Below are 18,085 nucleotides of genomic sequence, written 5' to 3' on the forward strand. Positions count from 1 at the left end.
TCAAGGTTAGGTCTACTTGTTTAGAAATATGAAAATGTGCACTCCAGTAACAGGTTAGTTGGTCAAATATGCCCTATTCTGGACAATGTCAGCCAAACGCTCATTCTAACTAATTCTAATTGGGTTTTCTAACTTTCTCTACACGTTTTCCAGTATTGGGAAAACCTAGTGCTAGCATTTCAATCACTTAGGATACTGTCACAAAAACCATAACTTTTGGGACTATCAAGTTATTAGAATTATAATAATAATATAATATGCCATTTAGCAGACGCTTTTATCCAAAGCGATTTACAGTCATGCGTGCATACATTTTTGTGTATGGTTGGTCCCGGGGATCGAACCCACTACCTTGGCGTTACAAGCGCCGTGCACTACCAGCTGAGCTACAAAGGACCACGTTCTAAATTCAGTATGCAGTATACAGAGGACCACTGTATACTGCAGAGGACCACCAATACAGAGGACCACGCCAATTCAGTATGCTTATTAAATGTAGCTGCACATTGGTCACCACATGAGGAAACCATTGTTACAATGTCTAGGTCATTACTACAACTCTTCTGTAACCACCTCATTGACTCCAAGTAATAAAAAAGATGCTAAATAACAACAACTGACCATACTGAGCTGAAAATCATTTTATTGTATTGTCTTCACTCAGTGTTTTATGTTTTGATAGCCACTAAATTGACATTATCTGCTGATACGCAAGTAGCCATGTGGCCCTTTTCCAAACACAAAACCCAAAGGACAAAAAACATAAGCAATACAGACACCTTAGTTTTACAGTACACTCTGGGGCACCTTGAAGGGATTGTGCAACAGACACATTCTACAGCAGCTGCAGTGTAACAGTTTTGGCACTGACTATACTGTGGATTACTTTGCTAAATTATAATCAGGCTGTCACAGAGATTTTAGACAGTGGTGTGTCAAAGCCATACAATAATAGATGGTAATTGTCACATACACCAGATAGGTGCAGCAAAATGTGTGGTTTTACAAGGTCAGCCATAGTAGTACGGCACCCCTGGAGCAAAGGGTTAGGTTAAGTGCATTGCTCAAGGGCACATTGACAGATTTTCTACCTTGTCGGCTCGGGTATTTGAACCACCAACCTTTCGGTGTATTGCACATTCACTACATGACCAAAAGTATGTGGACACCACATTCTAGACGATTCTGTGCTTCCAACTTTGTGGCAACAGTTTGGGGAAGGTCCTTTCCTGTTTCAGCATGACAATGCCCCCGTGCACAAAGCGAGGTCCATACAGAAATGGTTTGCCAATATCGGTGTGGAAGAACTTTACTGGCCTGCACAGGGCCCTGACCTCAACCCCACCTTTGGGATGAATTGGAATGCCGACTGCGAGCCAGGCATAATCGCCCATCATCAGTGCCCAACCTCACTAATTCTACTGTGGCTGAATGGATGCAAGTCCCCGCAGCAATGTTCCAACATCTAGTGAAAAGCCTTCCCAGAAAAGTGGAGGCTGTTATAGCAGCAAAGGGGGGACCAACTCCATATTAATGCTCATGATTTTGTAATGAGATGTTCGACGAGCAGGTGTCTACAAACCTTTGGCCATGTAGTGTAAATACTGTATATAATTAGTTCAGTTTGGATGTACTCATTCTTAATTGGGGACAAATAAAAATGAGTGTCTATGCAATGATTACATTTAATAACATGATTCATTTCAGTGGTCTTTGAAATATCAAGTGCTTGGTAAATGGAATACATTTTAAGTAAGATACATAAATAATTGAGACATAACTACATTGCTATATAAAATGTAATAAGTTAATTATCAAAATTAGAAAAAAGCAATGAAATGTTATGACTGTCCATATAGAAATGTTACTTCTTCATTATTCAGAACTAAGTAAAATGCTAGAAAAGAGAGGGAAACATCTCATCTGTCAACCAAATAAATATTTTTTCTACAGTCATAAGAAGCTAAATAATAACATTCGCTCTGACATTCAAATATGAATAATTATAAGCACTAATTGTGACATATCCTGCAGGAAGCATGATAACATATAAACGCCTATGGATTGGATCTTCTGATTAATGCTTGGATGAGAGGAATTATTCCTGTTAAAACGAGGGAAATACAAGAGCCAATATAGTGGTTCAGAAATGTGCTGGGAGATGGCTACTGTGCATAGTCCTTAAAGACACAGGGTGAGCTATATAAGCCCTGGTGAAGATTTGGAGATGTTTGAATTGTGATGCTGCAGTCATTATGACTCCTGTTTGTGCTTCATCATCCACACAGCATTCTTAGTATTTCCACAATATCCCTCTAGATGGCGTTGCTATACCATTAGCTACCTATCTCGGCAGAACAATTATCTGTGCCATGTATTCAACAAACTTATCAATGTTTTAACATTTTCAAAAGAATGCATGTAAGTAATATACTGAAAAGTATATTGTGCATGATGCACATTTGCCATATGCCCTGTGAACCTTGTGTGTCATATTTGGTCCATATTTGTATAAATGGCTGAAATCTCAAGACAAGAAGTAACAATGTTTTTCTTCACAGGCCAAGGCAGGTCAGAGATCCTACATTCTATGCTCCTGTGTGGTTCTGTATAATGCCATAAATAGGTTTAAATAAGCACCACTTTATGAACCAGAGATGATGGTGATTGTAGAGACAGTAGTGGATCATCAAGCACAAGAAGCAGGGGACAATGGGAAGTCTGAAAGGTGTATTTGAGTGCTTATAGTTTACCTGTCTGTAAACAAATCATCGCTCAGCTAAAACCACTACAGTAAAAACATTATCATAATAACACATTACAAGATACAATCCAGAGAAAAGGGAGATTTCAAGTAACCTCAGGAAACTTTGTTGAATGCGTTGTAGGCCTCTGAAATGTTCAGTAGAGTGATGAGCGACCTATTTGGGTTACAGTGAGGTCTCATGGGAAAAGCTGACTGAAGTTTCCATCTTGACGCCATTGGTTGGCTTGTCTGATAGGCACTTAGTAGGGACCTAAGACAAGAGGAGAGGAAGATATCTTTAATTCAAGTCTTGCATTGTCCTTTCATGAAAAGATTATTCTCATCACTCAAGTGGCTAGTAACAGTGGCATTAAACCAACACAGTGGGGTACATAATCACAGTGCCAAATACTAACGTCATAGGGCGCCTCAACTGCCTGAAGACTATTTCAAATAATGCATTGAAAATACATTCATTAAAAGGTTTTATTTTCTTTCCCTATCACGCTGCTCTCTGCATGATACATGATATGTCTCCCGAGTGGCGCAGTGGTCTAAGGCACTGCATCGCAGTGCTAGCTGTGCTACTAGAGATCCTGGTCCAAATCCAGGCTCTGTCGTAGCCGGCCGCGACTGGGAGACCCATGGGGCGGCGCACAATTGGTCCAGGGTAGGGGAGGGAATGGCCAGCAGGGATGTAGCTCAGTTGGTAGAGCATGGCGTTTGCAACGCCAAGGTTGTGGGTTCGATTCCCACGGGGGGCCAGTATGAAAAATAATGTATGCACTCACTAACTGTAAGTCGCTCTGGATAAGAGCGTCTGCTAAATGACTTAAATGTATACAGATTCACATTAGATGAGCCCGGCAGAAAGACTGTTCTGTCTTTTGATGTGGGCAATCTCATGAGATATGAGACAGCTGTCAAGGTGAAAGAACAAGCAGACGAGTCACCTGACCTCTGCGTGTGATACATCATTCAAGGAAAAGGTCACAAGTGATTGAGAGGAGGGTGACCTTTCAGCAAAAAGAAAAAGAAGAGAGAAAATCTCTCTTGAGGGAAATGGAGAGAACGTGACTTACTGCTTGAAGAGTTTTGCTGTCAATGCCCATGTTGACGTTGTTTCTTTTCAGTTCTGATTTTATTAAGGCTGAAACAAACAAGGGAAAGTAATTAAGAGAGCCTCAAACAATATATAAACATACATTTGTGGTGTAGCCTTCATAGTATTGTTATGTATTTTATTTAGGTCTGTCAAACGATTCAAATAATTAATAGCGATTAATCACATTAAATTCTGTAGTTAATCGCGATTAATCGCAAATGTTTTATTTGCTCAAATTTGGTGCTAAGTATTTTTTTTTTTTAAAGCAGTGTATTGAGTTATAGGCACACACACACACACACACACACACACACACACACACATACACACACACACACACACACACAGTTAAAGCTTCAGCCATTCCAAATGATTGTTCTCCCAATTACTGATTGGAGGGTTGGCTATAAGAAAAAAAGTACTGGCTCTATGGATACAAAGAACAAAGAGTATAAACCTCTCCAACAATGTCATGAATTCCACAGAACATAAATCTGTGACCATACACTTCAGTCTTCCTCCTATTTATTTTCACTGAGCCAGTTGCAAATGCAAACAAGCCTGTTAACATTTTCAGATGATAAAGTTGCTCTCTTCTTTTGTACGATATGCCCAGAGAGTGAAAGCAACCTCTCACAAGGTCCTGATGTGGCAGGCGTTGCCAGGTACCTTTGTGCAATGAAGGCCAGCCTGGTATGTGCACCTGCATGCTGTGACCACCACTGTAGTGGACAGTCCTCCATGTTGATGCTGGGCTCTGCTTTGTAACGCTCCACACATTTCTCAATGGACTCCTCCTCTTCATCAGAGTCAGACTCAGAAGAACTTAACAAAAGAGCAGCTTTCTTCTTTGGTGGCTCTGACTCTGTTGCTTTATCAAGTTGCTGTGCAGGCCTCTCTTCCTTCAGCAAGTTGCTGACCAAAGACCACACCTTACCCCTCTCAGGTCTGGGAAGGTACTTCAGGTCCATAAACCTTGGGTTGAGTGATGTGGCAATCTTCAGCCATGTGAGGTTGGTGTTTTTCTTATCATGTAGGCAGGGTCATCATCGGAGCTCTCCATCACCCAAAGGAGATGACACAAATCAGGCAACACCACTGAGCCGGAAATGTACTTCTCTCCTCCCAGAAGTTCAGTCAAGTACCTGCAGTGAAAGATAATTTAAAATCACTTCAGTCAATTGTGAGAGACGTGTTATACACAGAATATCTCTCTCTCTCTCTCTCTCTCTCTCTCTCTCTCTCTCTCTCTCTCTCTCTCTCTCTCTCTCTCTCTCTCTCTCTCTCTCTCTCTCTCTCTCTCTCTCTCTCTCTCTCTCTCTCTCTCTCTCTCTCTCTCTCTCTCTCTCTCTCTCTCTCTCTCTCTCTCTCTCTCTCTCTCTCTCTCTCTCTCTCTCTCTCTCTCTCTCTCTCTCTCTCTCTCTCTCTCTCTCTCTCTCTCTCTCTCTCTCTCTCTCTCTCTCTCTCTCTCTCTCTCTCTCTCTCTCTCTCTCTCACACACACACACACACACACACACACACACACACACACACACACACACACACACACACACACACACACACACACACACACACACACACACACTCTTATTATAACATTAATAGTGAGATAGAGAATATTACCTGCAGGGCTCCAGTAGTGCCTTCAGCTTCTGCAGTTTCTCCAGTTCAGCTGTGGTTGGCATGGTGATGTTCGTTTTCTGTTGGGCCAGAGCATCTCTCAGTGGTTGTTGGTTTCTGTGGACAAGCTTACCATTTCCAGAGTGGAATTCTATCTTGTTGTGACATCTTGTGGGAGTGACTCCTTCTTTAGCCCATTTGCAACTTGCTGTTGTCCTAGCTCTGCAGCGTTTGGTGGGCTATGTTTGAAATGGCCCCCCAAAAAATGGCATTTGGCTAGGGCATTGTCGAACCCGCTGTTCTGTAGGGACACTGTGGTGGATCTTTGGAGACTGTGCACGGTGCAGGGCAGGTGTTCAAAAGGCAGATGTCTTGCAGCTGCAATCATGTTCCGTGCACTGTCTGTGCAAACTGTGGTAACTTTGTTTTCAATGTTCCACTGCTTTGCTAGATCCATGAAATGCCCGGCGTACGTTTCAGCATAGTGCCTCTCTTCTGCCTTCATCACGGCCAGAGCGTGTTAATGCAGTTTCCAGTTCATCGATGTGGTGCGCAGGCCTCCCAGCCTCCCGCGCGCACACTCTTCTAGCTTAGCCTGTCAAAGATGTCCTCCATTGCTACTAGTAACGTTACTTGTATTGCCGGTGTCAACAGTATGTTTCGCTTGTAAATGATAATGAAGACTTTATGTACTACGGTGATAAACAAATTCAGCCTTGCAGTAGATGCAAATTACTTTAGTTTTATCCAGAGAGCCTTCTGGGAGTGATTTTAAATCGAATTTGCCATTTAAAAGCCCCTTCCTAGCATTCTCCATCATTCAGTCATACAAGTAGCTAGCTTGTAAAGTGATTGTCAAACAAGCGCATTGGCTGCCAGGGCTTGAATTTGAACTATGGATGGTTCAGAGGGTCAAACTAAGAAAATGCGTTAATGGCGTGAAAAGAATCTACGACATTCAAAATGTAAGCATTAATGCGTTATTAACACGTTAACTTTGACAGCCCTAATTTTATTGTATTATATTGTATTCTCAGTCTGTATCAGTTTTTATAGCAGAAGGTGAATCATATGGAAGACAACCACACTCCACAGAACAGAGCAGAACAGATCAACGCAGAACAGATCAGAGCAGAGAGCCAACCGACCTGTGAGAAAGATGCCCAGGAAGATCCAGACACAGAGGAACAGGTTCCCAGCCAGGGGGTTGTATTCTGTTGTCAGTCTCCCCTGGATCAAAGTGAAAATAATCCCAAAGATCTCAGGGAAGAAGGAGATATGGGAGTGAGAAAAACATTATGCACCTGTATTGTTTCAAGGGTATACAAGCATTATACTGACTGAAAAAACAGATCGCCTTCCCACTTGGCAAAGAAGCTTAACCTGTTTGTACATACTATGAAGAATTAGATTAGAAAGTATATACTGTGCGGATATATACTTTTTTGAAAATGTGTGTGGTTAGGCTAAGGTTACACAATATCCTGGTAAGGGGAGGACACATTTTATGTTGTATGAGAATACACAAAAGTATTTGCCTGAAAATATCTCTGGAGGCAGTCACACATGGTTTTACAAACAATGAAAAATACTTGTGATTGTTAGCATGTGTCTGGGGCTTACCTGTGCAAAAGCATTAAGGAGACCAGAGGATGTCCCTTCCGATTCAGGATATGTTATTTCAACCCCAAATTCAAAGCCAAGCGGCAGGTAACCAGTCATGAAGAACCTACAGAATAACAAAATCATATCAGTGAACCATGGCTGCCCTCAGAGAAAACAGACTGCTTTATCTTGATGCCCTTGTTTTGGTTGAACATAGACTCTGACCACTACATAAATTATAAAGTGGCATTGTGTGTGTGACTGTATACCTTCAAAACATACAAGAGCATGAAGAACTGATGTCAAAATAAGCAACAACAAGAAAAGAAGGTGCCTGTCTTTTAACACCATACTGTTCACTACCTGTTCATGTAGACACAATGTGCAACATTGGCAATTATAACTATATTACTTCTTAATTATCATTTCAATAACTTATTTATAATTTTATAGCAAATCAGGTCGTCATTGTAAATAAGAATTTGTTCTTAATTGACTTACCTGTATAAATAAAGGTGAAGAAATACAAAAAATACAAAGAAGGGTTATCTCCAGCCTTACCCCAGCACCCCAGCAGTGAAGAACACCAGGTAGATACTGTTGAGGTTCAGAGTGAAGCTGAACAGCACCATACCAATGAAGGACAGAATGTACACTGTCAGAGTGGTCATTCTGAGGAACAAGCACAGGACAGAACATTGGTGGAAATAAAACTGGATGTTCTATACAGAGAGGCTCACAATTAAAGAGGAAATAGGCAGGTATCATGGGCAGGAAAAATGTACCTTCATCATTCTCTATGTTTCAGGGACTTACTGTACATAGCCTATATAAGTTGACTTTATTTTTAATTACTTTATAGCTTCTCCAGAGGATAATAAGTTAAGCAGAGGGTGAATTTCAGAGCAAATGAGAATGCTTAGCCATGTGAGAAATCTCCTTAATTTTGATTAGTCAAACTGACTTACATTAAGAGCATGTTACTACAAACCTGCGTTAATTGGATCTGAACTGGCAGGACCTAATTCTTGGAATGTACAGGAGGCTGCTTATCTAAAGGATGAGTTAAAACTCATAAACTTCTGAGTTTGTCTTTACAGCACTTGACACACCCTGATCTGTTTCACCTGTCTTTGTGATTGTCTCCACCCCCCTCCAGGTGTCGCCCATCTTTCCCATTATCCCCAGTGTATTTATACCTGTGTTCTCTGTTTGTCTGTTGCCAGTTCGTTTTGTTTCGTCAAGCCTACCAGCGGTTTTCCCCTTGCTCCTGTCTTTCTCAAGTTCCTGTTTTCTAGTTTTCCCGATTTTGACCATTCTACCTGTCCTGACCCTGAGCCTGCTTGCTGTTCTGTACCTTGTCACACCAACCTGGATTATTGACCTCTGCCTGCCCTGACCCTAGACTGCCAGCCGTTCTGTACCTTTTGGAATCTGATCTGGATTACTGACCTCTGCCTGCACTTGACTTGTCGTTTGCCTGCCCCCTGTTTTTGTAATAAACCTTTGTTACTTTGACACTGTCTGCATCTGGGTCTTCTCCTGAAACGTGATAGTACGAACTTGCCATGACTGCTTTATGGTCGATACCCTGGCGTCCGAGCTGTGTATCCCCACTCAGCCCCTCTCCATTCCCATGGACGTTAGTGTGCTGGAAGGGCGCTCTATAGGCCGGGTCACCCACAATACCACCCCCATCAACCACGAGTATCAGGGAACCACAGCGAGACGATCCAATTCCTGCTAATTAAGTCTCCTCAGGTTCCCGTGGTATTGGGTTTCTCTTGGCTCTAGCGACACAACCCCTTTATTGACTGGTCTACTGGTGCTATCATGGGCTGGAGCCCGTTCTGCCACGCTCATTGCCTGAAGTCAGCGTAGCCTGCCCTGGGACGTCTTCCTGGGGGCTCGGAACTTGCCTCGGACCTCTCCGCCATACCCGCAGAGTACCAGGACCTCCGGGAGGTGTTCAGTAAGGCCCGGGCCACTTCGCTTCCGCCGTACCGACCCTACGACTGAGGAATCAACCTTCTTCCAGGCACCACTCCACCCCGGGGACGACTGTACTTGCTGTCATGTCCGCAGACCAAGGCTTTGGAGACCTACATTGAGGACTCCGTAGCTGCCGGGTTCATCTGTCCTTCTGCCTCCCCCACCGGCGCAGGGTTCTTCTTTGTGGAGAAGAAGGACAAAACCCTGCGCCCGTGCATCGACTACTGGGGCCTCAACGACATCACGGTGAAGAACCGCTACCACTCATCTCCTCAGCCTTCGATCTGCTTCAGGGGGCTAACGTGTTCTCCAACCTGGACCTCCAGGAATCAACGACAAGCGGACCACCACCGGACCCCGGCTCCACGGTATTGTCTCGGGCAGAAGGTATGGCTGTTGACCCGAGATCTGCCCCCCTGGGTGGAGTCCCGCAAACTTTCCCCCCAGTTTATCAGCCCTTTCCCCATCTCTAAAATCATTAGCCCCTCTGCTGTTCGTCTTCTGTTGCCCCGTACCCTCCGTATAATCCCACTTTTCATGTGTTTAGGATCAAACCCATGTCTCACAGCCCTTTGTCTCCTGTTTCCTCTTCCTGCCCTGACCCTGAGACTGCCTGCCGTTCTGTACCTTTTGGACACTGATCTGGATTACTGACCTCTGCCTGCCCCGTTTTTGTAATAAACTTGTGTTACTTCGACACTGTCTGCATCTGGGTCTTCTCCTGAAACGTGATAGCACTTCCCTTTCTAGTAACCACAGAGTACTGTATGTCCATAAAACAGCCACCGCAGTGCACAAAGTTTCCAGAAATAACCGTAACGCTTTAGATAGTCATAACTGCCTTCTGCAAGTCACAATTGCATCATGGGCAACATAGTTTAATGACTGTATCACCAAAGAATGTAGTGATTTATGTCACTGGCAGTGGTGATTGGGGACGGTACCTACTTGTAGGTTTTGGTGTGATCCAGCCACAGTCCACAGATGATGGAGCCCACCATTCCAGCCACCACAAGGGTGAGACCAATCCTGCCTGCATTCAGCTCCTGGTTCTGGGGTGAAGAGGTTAATGTTAGTGTAGAGTAAAGCAGGCTTTTCCAGGGACATGTGTCACACTATCATATTCACATGAAGGCACATAGTCCAAGGGCTACACAACAAAAAAGGCTTCAGAAAAGCCATTCCGTGACCCAGGAAACAAAGCTGCAAAGTTTCAACATCATTACATAGATCATTTTATGAATATGAACACTGTGTGGTTCAAAACTTGTAAAAGTTGCACATTAATTGAATATTATGAATCAAAGGTACAATTTCGAAATCATAGCACATTTTGGGTAATTTCCCCTAGCAACATTATGAGGTTGCCATGTTACATCTTGGTTACAATTGTTACACACGACGTTGTCCATGCTTGCAGAAAAAAAATATGTATCGGACCAGAGGAATACCAAAATAATAAAATATTAGAAGTTGTTGAAACATGCTAAATGAACAGCGCTTTATGTACCTTAGTTTGGCTAGCAGGCAAAACAAAGCAATAATGGCCTTGTAGGCTAAATACATGTGCCAAAACTACTTGTATTAACTGAGAAAACCAATGCACATGGTTAAAACATATTTCCTAATTTTGGGGTTCATCTAGATCAGTGAAGGATGGGTAACGTGTTGCTTGAGCTTATGCAAGGGCGAACACTGAATGCACAAATAGTTATATGTTCTGTGTGCCTGTGTGCAACAAAAGTAACCCAGGTGAAACATGGCAACGTCGGAACGTTGCTAGGGAAATTACCCAAGATGCGCTGTGATTTCGATGCTAAATATAGTAACTTTGATTAAAGATTACAGTTTTTCCACGTTTTGAATCAGACAATGTTCCTGTTCATAACATTATCTACATGTTTGATGGGTGGCTCTTGGACTAACATGGCTAAAGCGAAAAACTCACCAGAAGCGGGTGTGTGGAACAAGCAGAGAAAGGCGGATGGAAAGGACGGGACAGTCAGAACAGTGACTGTATGCTAGCAGGATAGTCCATAACTCCAATCATCTTTGCTGATAGCGATGTTTGGTTTCCATAAGTGGATGAATTGGTCTAATTTAGCATGTATGGTAAAGCCTCAACCCTTAGCTACCTCTTCCAATTCAAATGAGCTCGATAAAAAAGTTAATAATGACAACATTTGTACTGTTTTTTTGTGACTACAGCTCCTGCGGTAAAACAGAAAAATAGAGACACTTTCTAATTGAGCAAGGCGTCAAATCGGACAACGCACCCGCCCGGCTTCAGTTGGGTCATTGTAATTCAAAAACATACACGTCTCGCACGCTCGCCTTTGGTGAGTTTAGGCCATAAGTGCACTTAGCTAAAACTTCAAGCTCAAAAGGACTCCAGACAAAATATGGCCTGGATGCATGTATACTTTAAAAAGAAAAGGAGAGCGACATACTCTAGGAGCTCAGATGCAATAATTTAATACCAAAGTTTCGACAGCCAATCTGGATGCATGTATAACCTTAAAGCTGGTCACCTGGTCTATCGGTTTAGGGGGTACAGTTCAGGGATTTATGGAAAGTCTGGTGGGAAAGTGATGTTTACATAATTTGACATTTTACAGTGAAAGAAGGCTGCTACTAGAGTTCACAGAACATTGCTTGTCTTTCAGTCTTTCAGCCAACCCTGACTGTCTCTCTCCTCCAAGGGTAGCAGGCATGCGTGAAAAGTGGTTAATGAACTACAAACTGGAGACAATGGATTCGTGCCCTGTCATGGTTTGAGCTCCCATTTAACTCCATCTGTTTACAGAGAAAACATTTTCCTTAAAGTGTTTTACTTTTGTCCCGTTCAAGAGCTTGTGTTTGATCTAGCTATGCATGTAGTAAATCAACCTATCAAATAATCTTAATTTTCAGTATTTGGAACACACATTTTGTACTCCACTTACCTCATAACAAGCCATAATCATCTGATTGAGAAGTGTTGATACAGAGTAGAAAGAACCAGTCATGATACCTAAAGGAAAATGGGAAACAAAATGTATTTATTTGAATGTTTTATCCCGACATAGTGATAAACTTCAAGAATATGTATAGTACACACAAAACAATGAAAAGAACTGAACACCAACAAAACAAACTCAAATTCAAGAAAGGATTAGCTAAACTGAGTGTACATTTTTATTTAACTAGGCAAGTCAGTTAAGAACAAATTCTTATTTACAATGACGGCCTACACCGGCCAAACCCGGACGACGCTGGGCCAATTGTGCGCCGCCTTACGGGACTCCCAATCACAGCCGGTTGTGATACAGCCTGGAATCGAACCAGGGGGTCTGTAGTGACGCCTCAAGCACTGAGATGCAGTGTTTAGACCGCTGCGCCACTCGGGAGCCCATAACCGGACTGAGCACTGACTGGGCAGTCAGACTACCTTGGAGTGTATGGGGTTAAAGACAGATGGATCTCATAATGAACAACTATCCCCAGGAAACAATCAGTGGAATGGACAGAATGCTATAACAAGAGACTTTGAAGGACAGCATCTGGCCCCAGATCTGTATATGCTTTGGGCAACTCCTCTAACTTCTATTGTCATGTCATAAACCTTTGGCATGACAACAAACACAACAGATGAGTTAGCTAAAGCACAGACCTGAGTCCAGGCTACTGGCAAGTAGTCAGGTGTCTCACCATAACTTTAAAGTAGCTTTAGGTTACTGCATGTAATACAGTAGTAATAACATAGTTATAGTGTAGTTACAAGATAAGGAGAAAGATAAGGGAATATTATGAGTCCGGTGTCTCACCATAACTGATGAGCAGTAGGATGAAAGGTTTGTTCTTGAACAGGTTGATGATGGACCGTCTGTAGGAGTAGTCTTCAGGAGCACAGTCAGGTAGGACAGCCTGAGCTTGGCTGGGAGGTAGTGGGGGTCTGTCTTTCATGACTAGGAGAGAAGTGACAGTCAACACTAACACACTGTATTTACAGCTTTACAACATCAGTGTTTCTCTCTGTTTCTTGCTTCAAAAGCACTCAGTAGCATATGACTGCAATGACTCCTATGTAATCCTGGTTTACAGTGGTATGTTTGAATGGTTGGTATGTTTGTATGGTGGAAAATAGAAGTGCAGTCGTCTGGACCTATGGAGTTAGTTGCTACAGTGACTATGATGTGCTATCCATCAGGTGTATTTCTGCAGAGTACCATTTCAGATGGTATGACAAGGCTTGTGTCAACTTACTTACCAATTACAGTCAAGATGAACAGAACAGTGGAGACTACAGCCGTCCCATAAAACATAATGCTGATGTTGTGTCCCATCAGCTCTCTGTCTTCCACAGTGTTGGGGACCAGGACAGGGGGAAGCAGGAAGCCAATAGCAGTGCCCAGCTAAAGAGGGATCAGACAAATACATCAATGTCACACATACTCCATCAAAATACAGAAATGTCATATTTTTATTCAGCAGCAAAACATGTACACAGCATTAGCCTGTAACGTTTACAATATGATTAGGCTAAAGGATTCATTAGGAGCCCCCCATAGCATGACTCAATAGGCCTACACACCTGGTTACCCAGCACGGCTGTGGCACATGCGGTAGACACCTCCTTCGGGCCAAACCACACTGATGCAATCATAGAGGGTAGCCCGAGGATGAAGACTTGGGCTATGGAACATATTATCTGTGCAGTCACTGTTACACCGAAAAGATCGGGCCGGACGCTGGCGCACTTCACCCACGCACCGACGCAGTTCAAACCCGCGCCCATAAGGGCTGTCAATTTCAGTCCTTTTTTATCCAGTAACCATGTTGCGGGGAAGATCAACGGCACATACGCCACCATGTATACAATTGACAGCCAATCGATCTTGTCGCTGGATACATTGTAGAAGTGGGCGAAAATGTTGGCGATGATGCTGTACTGGATCCATTGAAATGCGTTGACGAGGGAGTAGAGGCTGAACACAGCTAAAACGGCGAATCTTCTCCAATAGAGCTTAGTTTCGAGACATTTTTCCTCTCCAGGAAGCATAGCCTGTTTCTCATCTGGATGTATCTCCTGTTCCAACGCCTTCGAGTCCAGTTCTGTCAGATGTGCCGCTCCATTCGTTAGATCGGAGTACTGATCCCCGGTTGGGACTGCTCCGCTATGCACCGGCGTCTTGATGTCTATTTCAGGTGCGTTGTCACGCTGCAGATGTTGCTGTACCAACTCGCCAGCCACCATGATGCTGGGCCGACGTTGCCTATCTCTATACCCTGTAGTCAGGAAGTACGTTTACGCAAAATAGGGCAGAGCCAACATTCACTAAGTAGATAATACAACAACTATTCATACCGTTTATAAAAAGCCCTTTTAAAATGTTGTTGGCTATCTGTATTCTTCGCTCTCATAAAGCGCCTTTTTTCGTATGGTAGCCTATTTCGGTGCTGCTTTAGTGCATGGGGAGAGGGGCAGGGCGCATTTACATCAGACAACTCACACATGGAGGCCTTCCGATGATGACTCCGACCAATCAAAATGCAGGATTTGGAGGGCTCTCCAGAGGGACGGTGTTATAGTAGCCCTACCTCTATCTATAGGTATAATCCCCAACCAGTATGTGAATGAAACAAGTGCGCAACGGCCTCTATGCATGGTAGATGAAGAAAAAATATTGTTATAATAATTTTCTGTTATTCAAATAAACTGCATAATTTCCTAAATAGCATTGAGGTTGTTCAAATGTGTGTCGTTCGTTAGTGACACATGGTCTCCTCAATTATCTCTCCCTAATCCTAATCTTAGTTGAGCCCAGTCGGCCTGCCTATCCTATTGGACACTCGCACTAGAAAGCAAACGTTTGAAACAATGTGCAATAAAATCATCCACCTCAATGGCATAGGCCTAAAAAAATATATTTGCTCAGGTAATTGTAGGCCTTAATAACTACAATAGATTTATAGATGGGAAGTTACACTTTTATTAGGCCAGGGCCTTCTGATGCATTTGAAAACGTGGGTGTTCAACTCATCCTCAGATTTACCACTTTTAAATAGGCTACTTTTCAAGAGCCACTGGCACACGTAACTCACTTCCACCATATAATTAGGAATTATTTAATTGGATCTGACTTCCACGTTGTCACAGTTAGTATTGTTGCGCGAAATTCTGAGGTTTCTAGATCCATGGGAGCCGCAGCGGGGCTAGAAGGCACAAAGAAGCGCTCATTACAACACCTCATCATTTCGCTGCTATTTGCTATAGTGCAATGGCGACCCATCATTCAGGGCAGATGGGGCTGTTTTGAGCCCAATCTGTTTAGCTAAAAAAAAATTTTTTTTGCATGTAATTTTGGCATTCATTCGTGTCACATGTTAGTTTGCAAACAATGCAAAAAATAATATACAGTGCATTCGGAAAGTATTCAGACCCCTTTACTTTTCCCACATTTTGTTACATTACAGCTGTAGTGTATTAAGAATTATGACTTTGCTATTGTTTTCAAGTGGAACCTGAGAGGACGTTTATTCAGTTTCAGAGGGAGTTGTTTTAGGGTGACGCCCCATAGAACAGAGGGAGTGTGTGTTGTAGACAAGGGATTGGACAGTAGAGGGAGCCACCCATATTTTGGGGAATATTATAAGTACTGGGTTTGAACAAAGAACATTAGAGCGGACATTGTAATTTGGAAAACACTGCTCTCCGGGTGATCATGACATCTGTAAACTTATGCTGAAATCTTGTGATATGAATAAAACTTATGATCAAAGTTCAGTATAAGCGGACTCCTTTGTTTAACAGCATAATTAGCAACATTGACTCGACACTACAAATTTGGCGACGAGTGATGAGGCGGGTCTGCGTCTCTGCAGTGTTTCATTCATGAGCAACGACGTGACTCTCGCTCAAGACGCCGGCTTAAGGTGAGATTTCTCACGGTCTTGTGTGTGTTTCCTTCGTCTGCTTTTGGGTGTGTGCGCTGGGGAGATGTACCGTAGGGGACCGGTGTGTGCTTCTGTTGCTTTTATTGCTGTGGACTAGGGGTCTGGCCTAACCATTCTAAATTTCTTTGCACTGGTAAACAGCGCAAAAGGGGGGAGTGTCTATAGAGATATTTTGCTTGAATAAGAGTTCAAGAACAATCGATTGAGAGGAATAAGGCCTAGGCATATGTATGTAACTTAGAACCGCCGTGAATCAACGGAAACCCTCATGGAGGTGATCTCTAGGATGGGCCAAAAATCCTAATAACGCGTTAGGTGTAGTTACAGTGGGGAAAAAATGTATTTAGTCAGCCACCAATTGTGCAAGTTCTCCCACTTAAAAAGATGAGAGAGGCCTGTAATTTTCATCATAGGTACACGTCAACTATGACAGACAAATTGAGGAAAAAAAATCCAGAAAATTACATTGTAGGATTTTTAATGAATTTATTTGCAAATTATGGTGGAAAATAAGTATTTGGTCACCTACAAACAAGCAAGATTTCTGGCTCTCACAGACCTGTAACTTCTTCTTTAAGAGGCTCCTCTGTCCTCCACTCGTTACCTGTATTAATGGCACCTGTTTGAACTTGTTATCAGTATAAAAGACACCTGTCCACAACCTCAAACAGTCACACTCCAAACTCCACTATGGCCAAGACCAAAGAGCTGTCAAAGGACACCAGAAACAAAATTGTAGACCTGCACCAGGCTGGAAAGACTGAATCTGCAATAGGTAAGCAGCTTGGTTTGAAGAAATCAACTGTGGGAGCAATTATTAGGAAATGGAAGACATACAAGACCACTGATAATCTCCCTCGATCTGGGGCTCCATGCAAGATCTCACCCCGTGGGGTCAAAATGATCACAAGAACGGTGAGCAAAAATCCCAGAACCATACGGGGGGACCTAGTGAATGACCTGCAGAGAGCTGGGACCAAAGTAACAAAGCCTACCATCAGTAGCACACTATGCCGCCAGGGACTCAAATCCTGCAGTACAAGACGTGTCCCCCTGCTTAAGCCAGTACATGTCCAGGCCCATCTGAAGTTTGCTAGAGTGCATTTGGATGATCCAGAAGAGGATTGGGAGAATGTCATATGGTCAGATGAAAACAAAATATAACTTTTTGGTAAAAACTCAACTCGTCGTGTTTGGAGGACAAAGAATGCTTAGTTGCATCCAAAGAACACCATACCTACTGTGAAGCATGGGGGTGGAAACATCATGCTTTGGGGATGTTTTTCTGCAAAGGGACCAGGACGACTGATCCGTGTAAAGGAAAGAATGAATGGGGCCATGTATCGTGAGATTTTGAGTGAAAACCTCCTTCCATCAGCAAGGGCATTGAAGATGAAACATGGCTGGGTCTTTCAGCATGACAATGATCCCAAACACACCGCCCGGGCAACGAAGGAGTGGCTTCATAAGAAGCATTTCAAGGTCCTGGAGTGGCCTAGCCAGTCTCCAGATCTCAACCCCATAGAAAATCTTTGGAGGGAGTTGAAAGTCCGTGTTGCCCAGCGACAGCCCCAAAACATCACTGCTCTAGAGGGGATCTGCATGGAGGAATGGGCCAAAATACCAGCAACAGTGTGTGAAAACCTTGTGAAGACTTACAGAAAACGTTTGACCTGTGTCATTGCCAACAAAGGGTATATAACAAAGTATTGAGAAACTTTTGTTATTGACCAAATACTTATTTTCCACCATAATTTGCAAATAAATTCATTAAAAAACCTACAATGTGATTTTCTGGAATTTTTTTTCTCATTTTGTCTGTCAATAATGACGTGTACCTATGATGAAAATTACAGGCCTCTCTCATATTTTTAAGTGGGAGAACTTGCACAATTGGTGGCTGACTAAATACTTTTTTTCCCCACTGTAGGTGAGTCCTGGGAACTGGAGGCCGTGGTATATTGATATTGTATGTTACCGCTCAGCTGACAGTTGACGAATTGTTTGATTGATGTAACCACTCGTTTCAATTCCACAGGGATCTCGTGGTAGCACAAATTTAGCACTCATTAAGAATTT

At 43.0% G+C, this 18,085-nt stretch overlaps 1 protein-coding gene across 2 annotated transcripts; it reads right to left on the reverse strand.

The window, feature by feature from the left end:
• Nucleotides 1–633: 633 nt before the first annotated feature.
• Nucleotides 634–14,574, reverse strand: LOC311106663 (choline/ethanolamine transporter FLVCR1-like). 2 transcript variants are annotated; one of them, XM_084149057.1, is made up of 10 exons: nt 13,644–14,574; nt 13,320–13,464; nt 12,877–13,017; nt 12,016–12,083; nt 10,019–10,122; nt 7,640–7,750; nt 7,097–7,202; nt 6,622–6,703; nt 3,829–3,896; nt 634–3,017 (listed from the first exon to the last, which is right to left on the reverse strand). In XM_084149057.1, exons 1-10 carry the CDS (start codon nt 14,304–14,306, stop codon nt 2,931–2,933), a joined length of 1,575 nt encoding a protein of 524 aa, XP_084005183.1. In that variant the 5' UTR covers nt 14,307–14,574; the 3' UTR covers nt 634–2,930. The 2 variants fall into 2 exon arrangements, with proteins under 2 accessions (XP_084005183.1, XP_084005182.1); XM_084149056.1 differs by having other exon boundaries at nt 6,622–6,733; nt 13,644–14,523.
• Between the last annotated feature and the right edge of the window lie 3,511 nt (nt 14,575–18,085).

This window comes from Coregonus lavaretus, assembly GCF_964263955.1.
Source record: "Coregonus lavaretus genome assembly, chromosome: 31".
Classification (NCBI taxonomy): Eukaryota; Metazoa; Chordata; class Actinopteri; order Salmoniformes; family Salmonidae; genus Coregonus; species Coregonus lavaretus.

Excerpts from the sequence above, each read along its gene's own strand:
- LOC311106663 (XM_084149056.1), bottom strand. The coding sequence starts at position 14,306 with ATGGTGGCTGGCGAGTTGGTACAGCAACATCTGCAGCGTGACAACGCA. Across the intron at positions 13,465-13,643 it reads CAGCCGTGCTGGGTAACCAG|CTGGGCACTGCTATTGGCTT; the intron begins GTGTGTAGGCCT and ends ATCCCTCTTTAG. Across the intron at positions 3,018-3,828 it reads ACAGCAAAACTCTTCAAGCA|GTCCCTACTAAGTGCCTATC; the intron begins GTAAGTCACGTT and ends CTCTTGTCTTAG.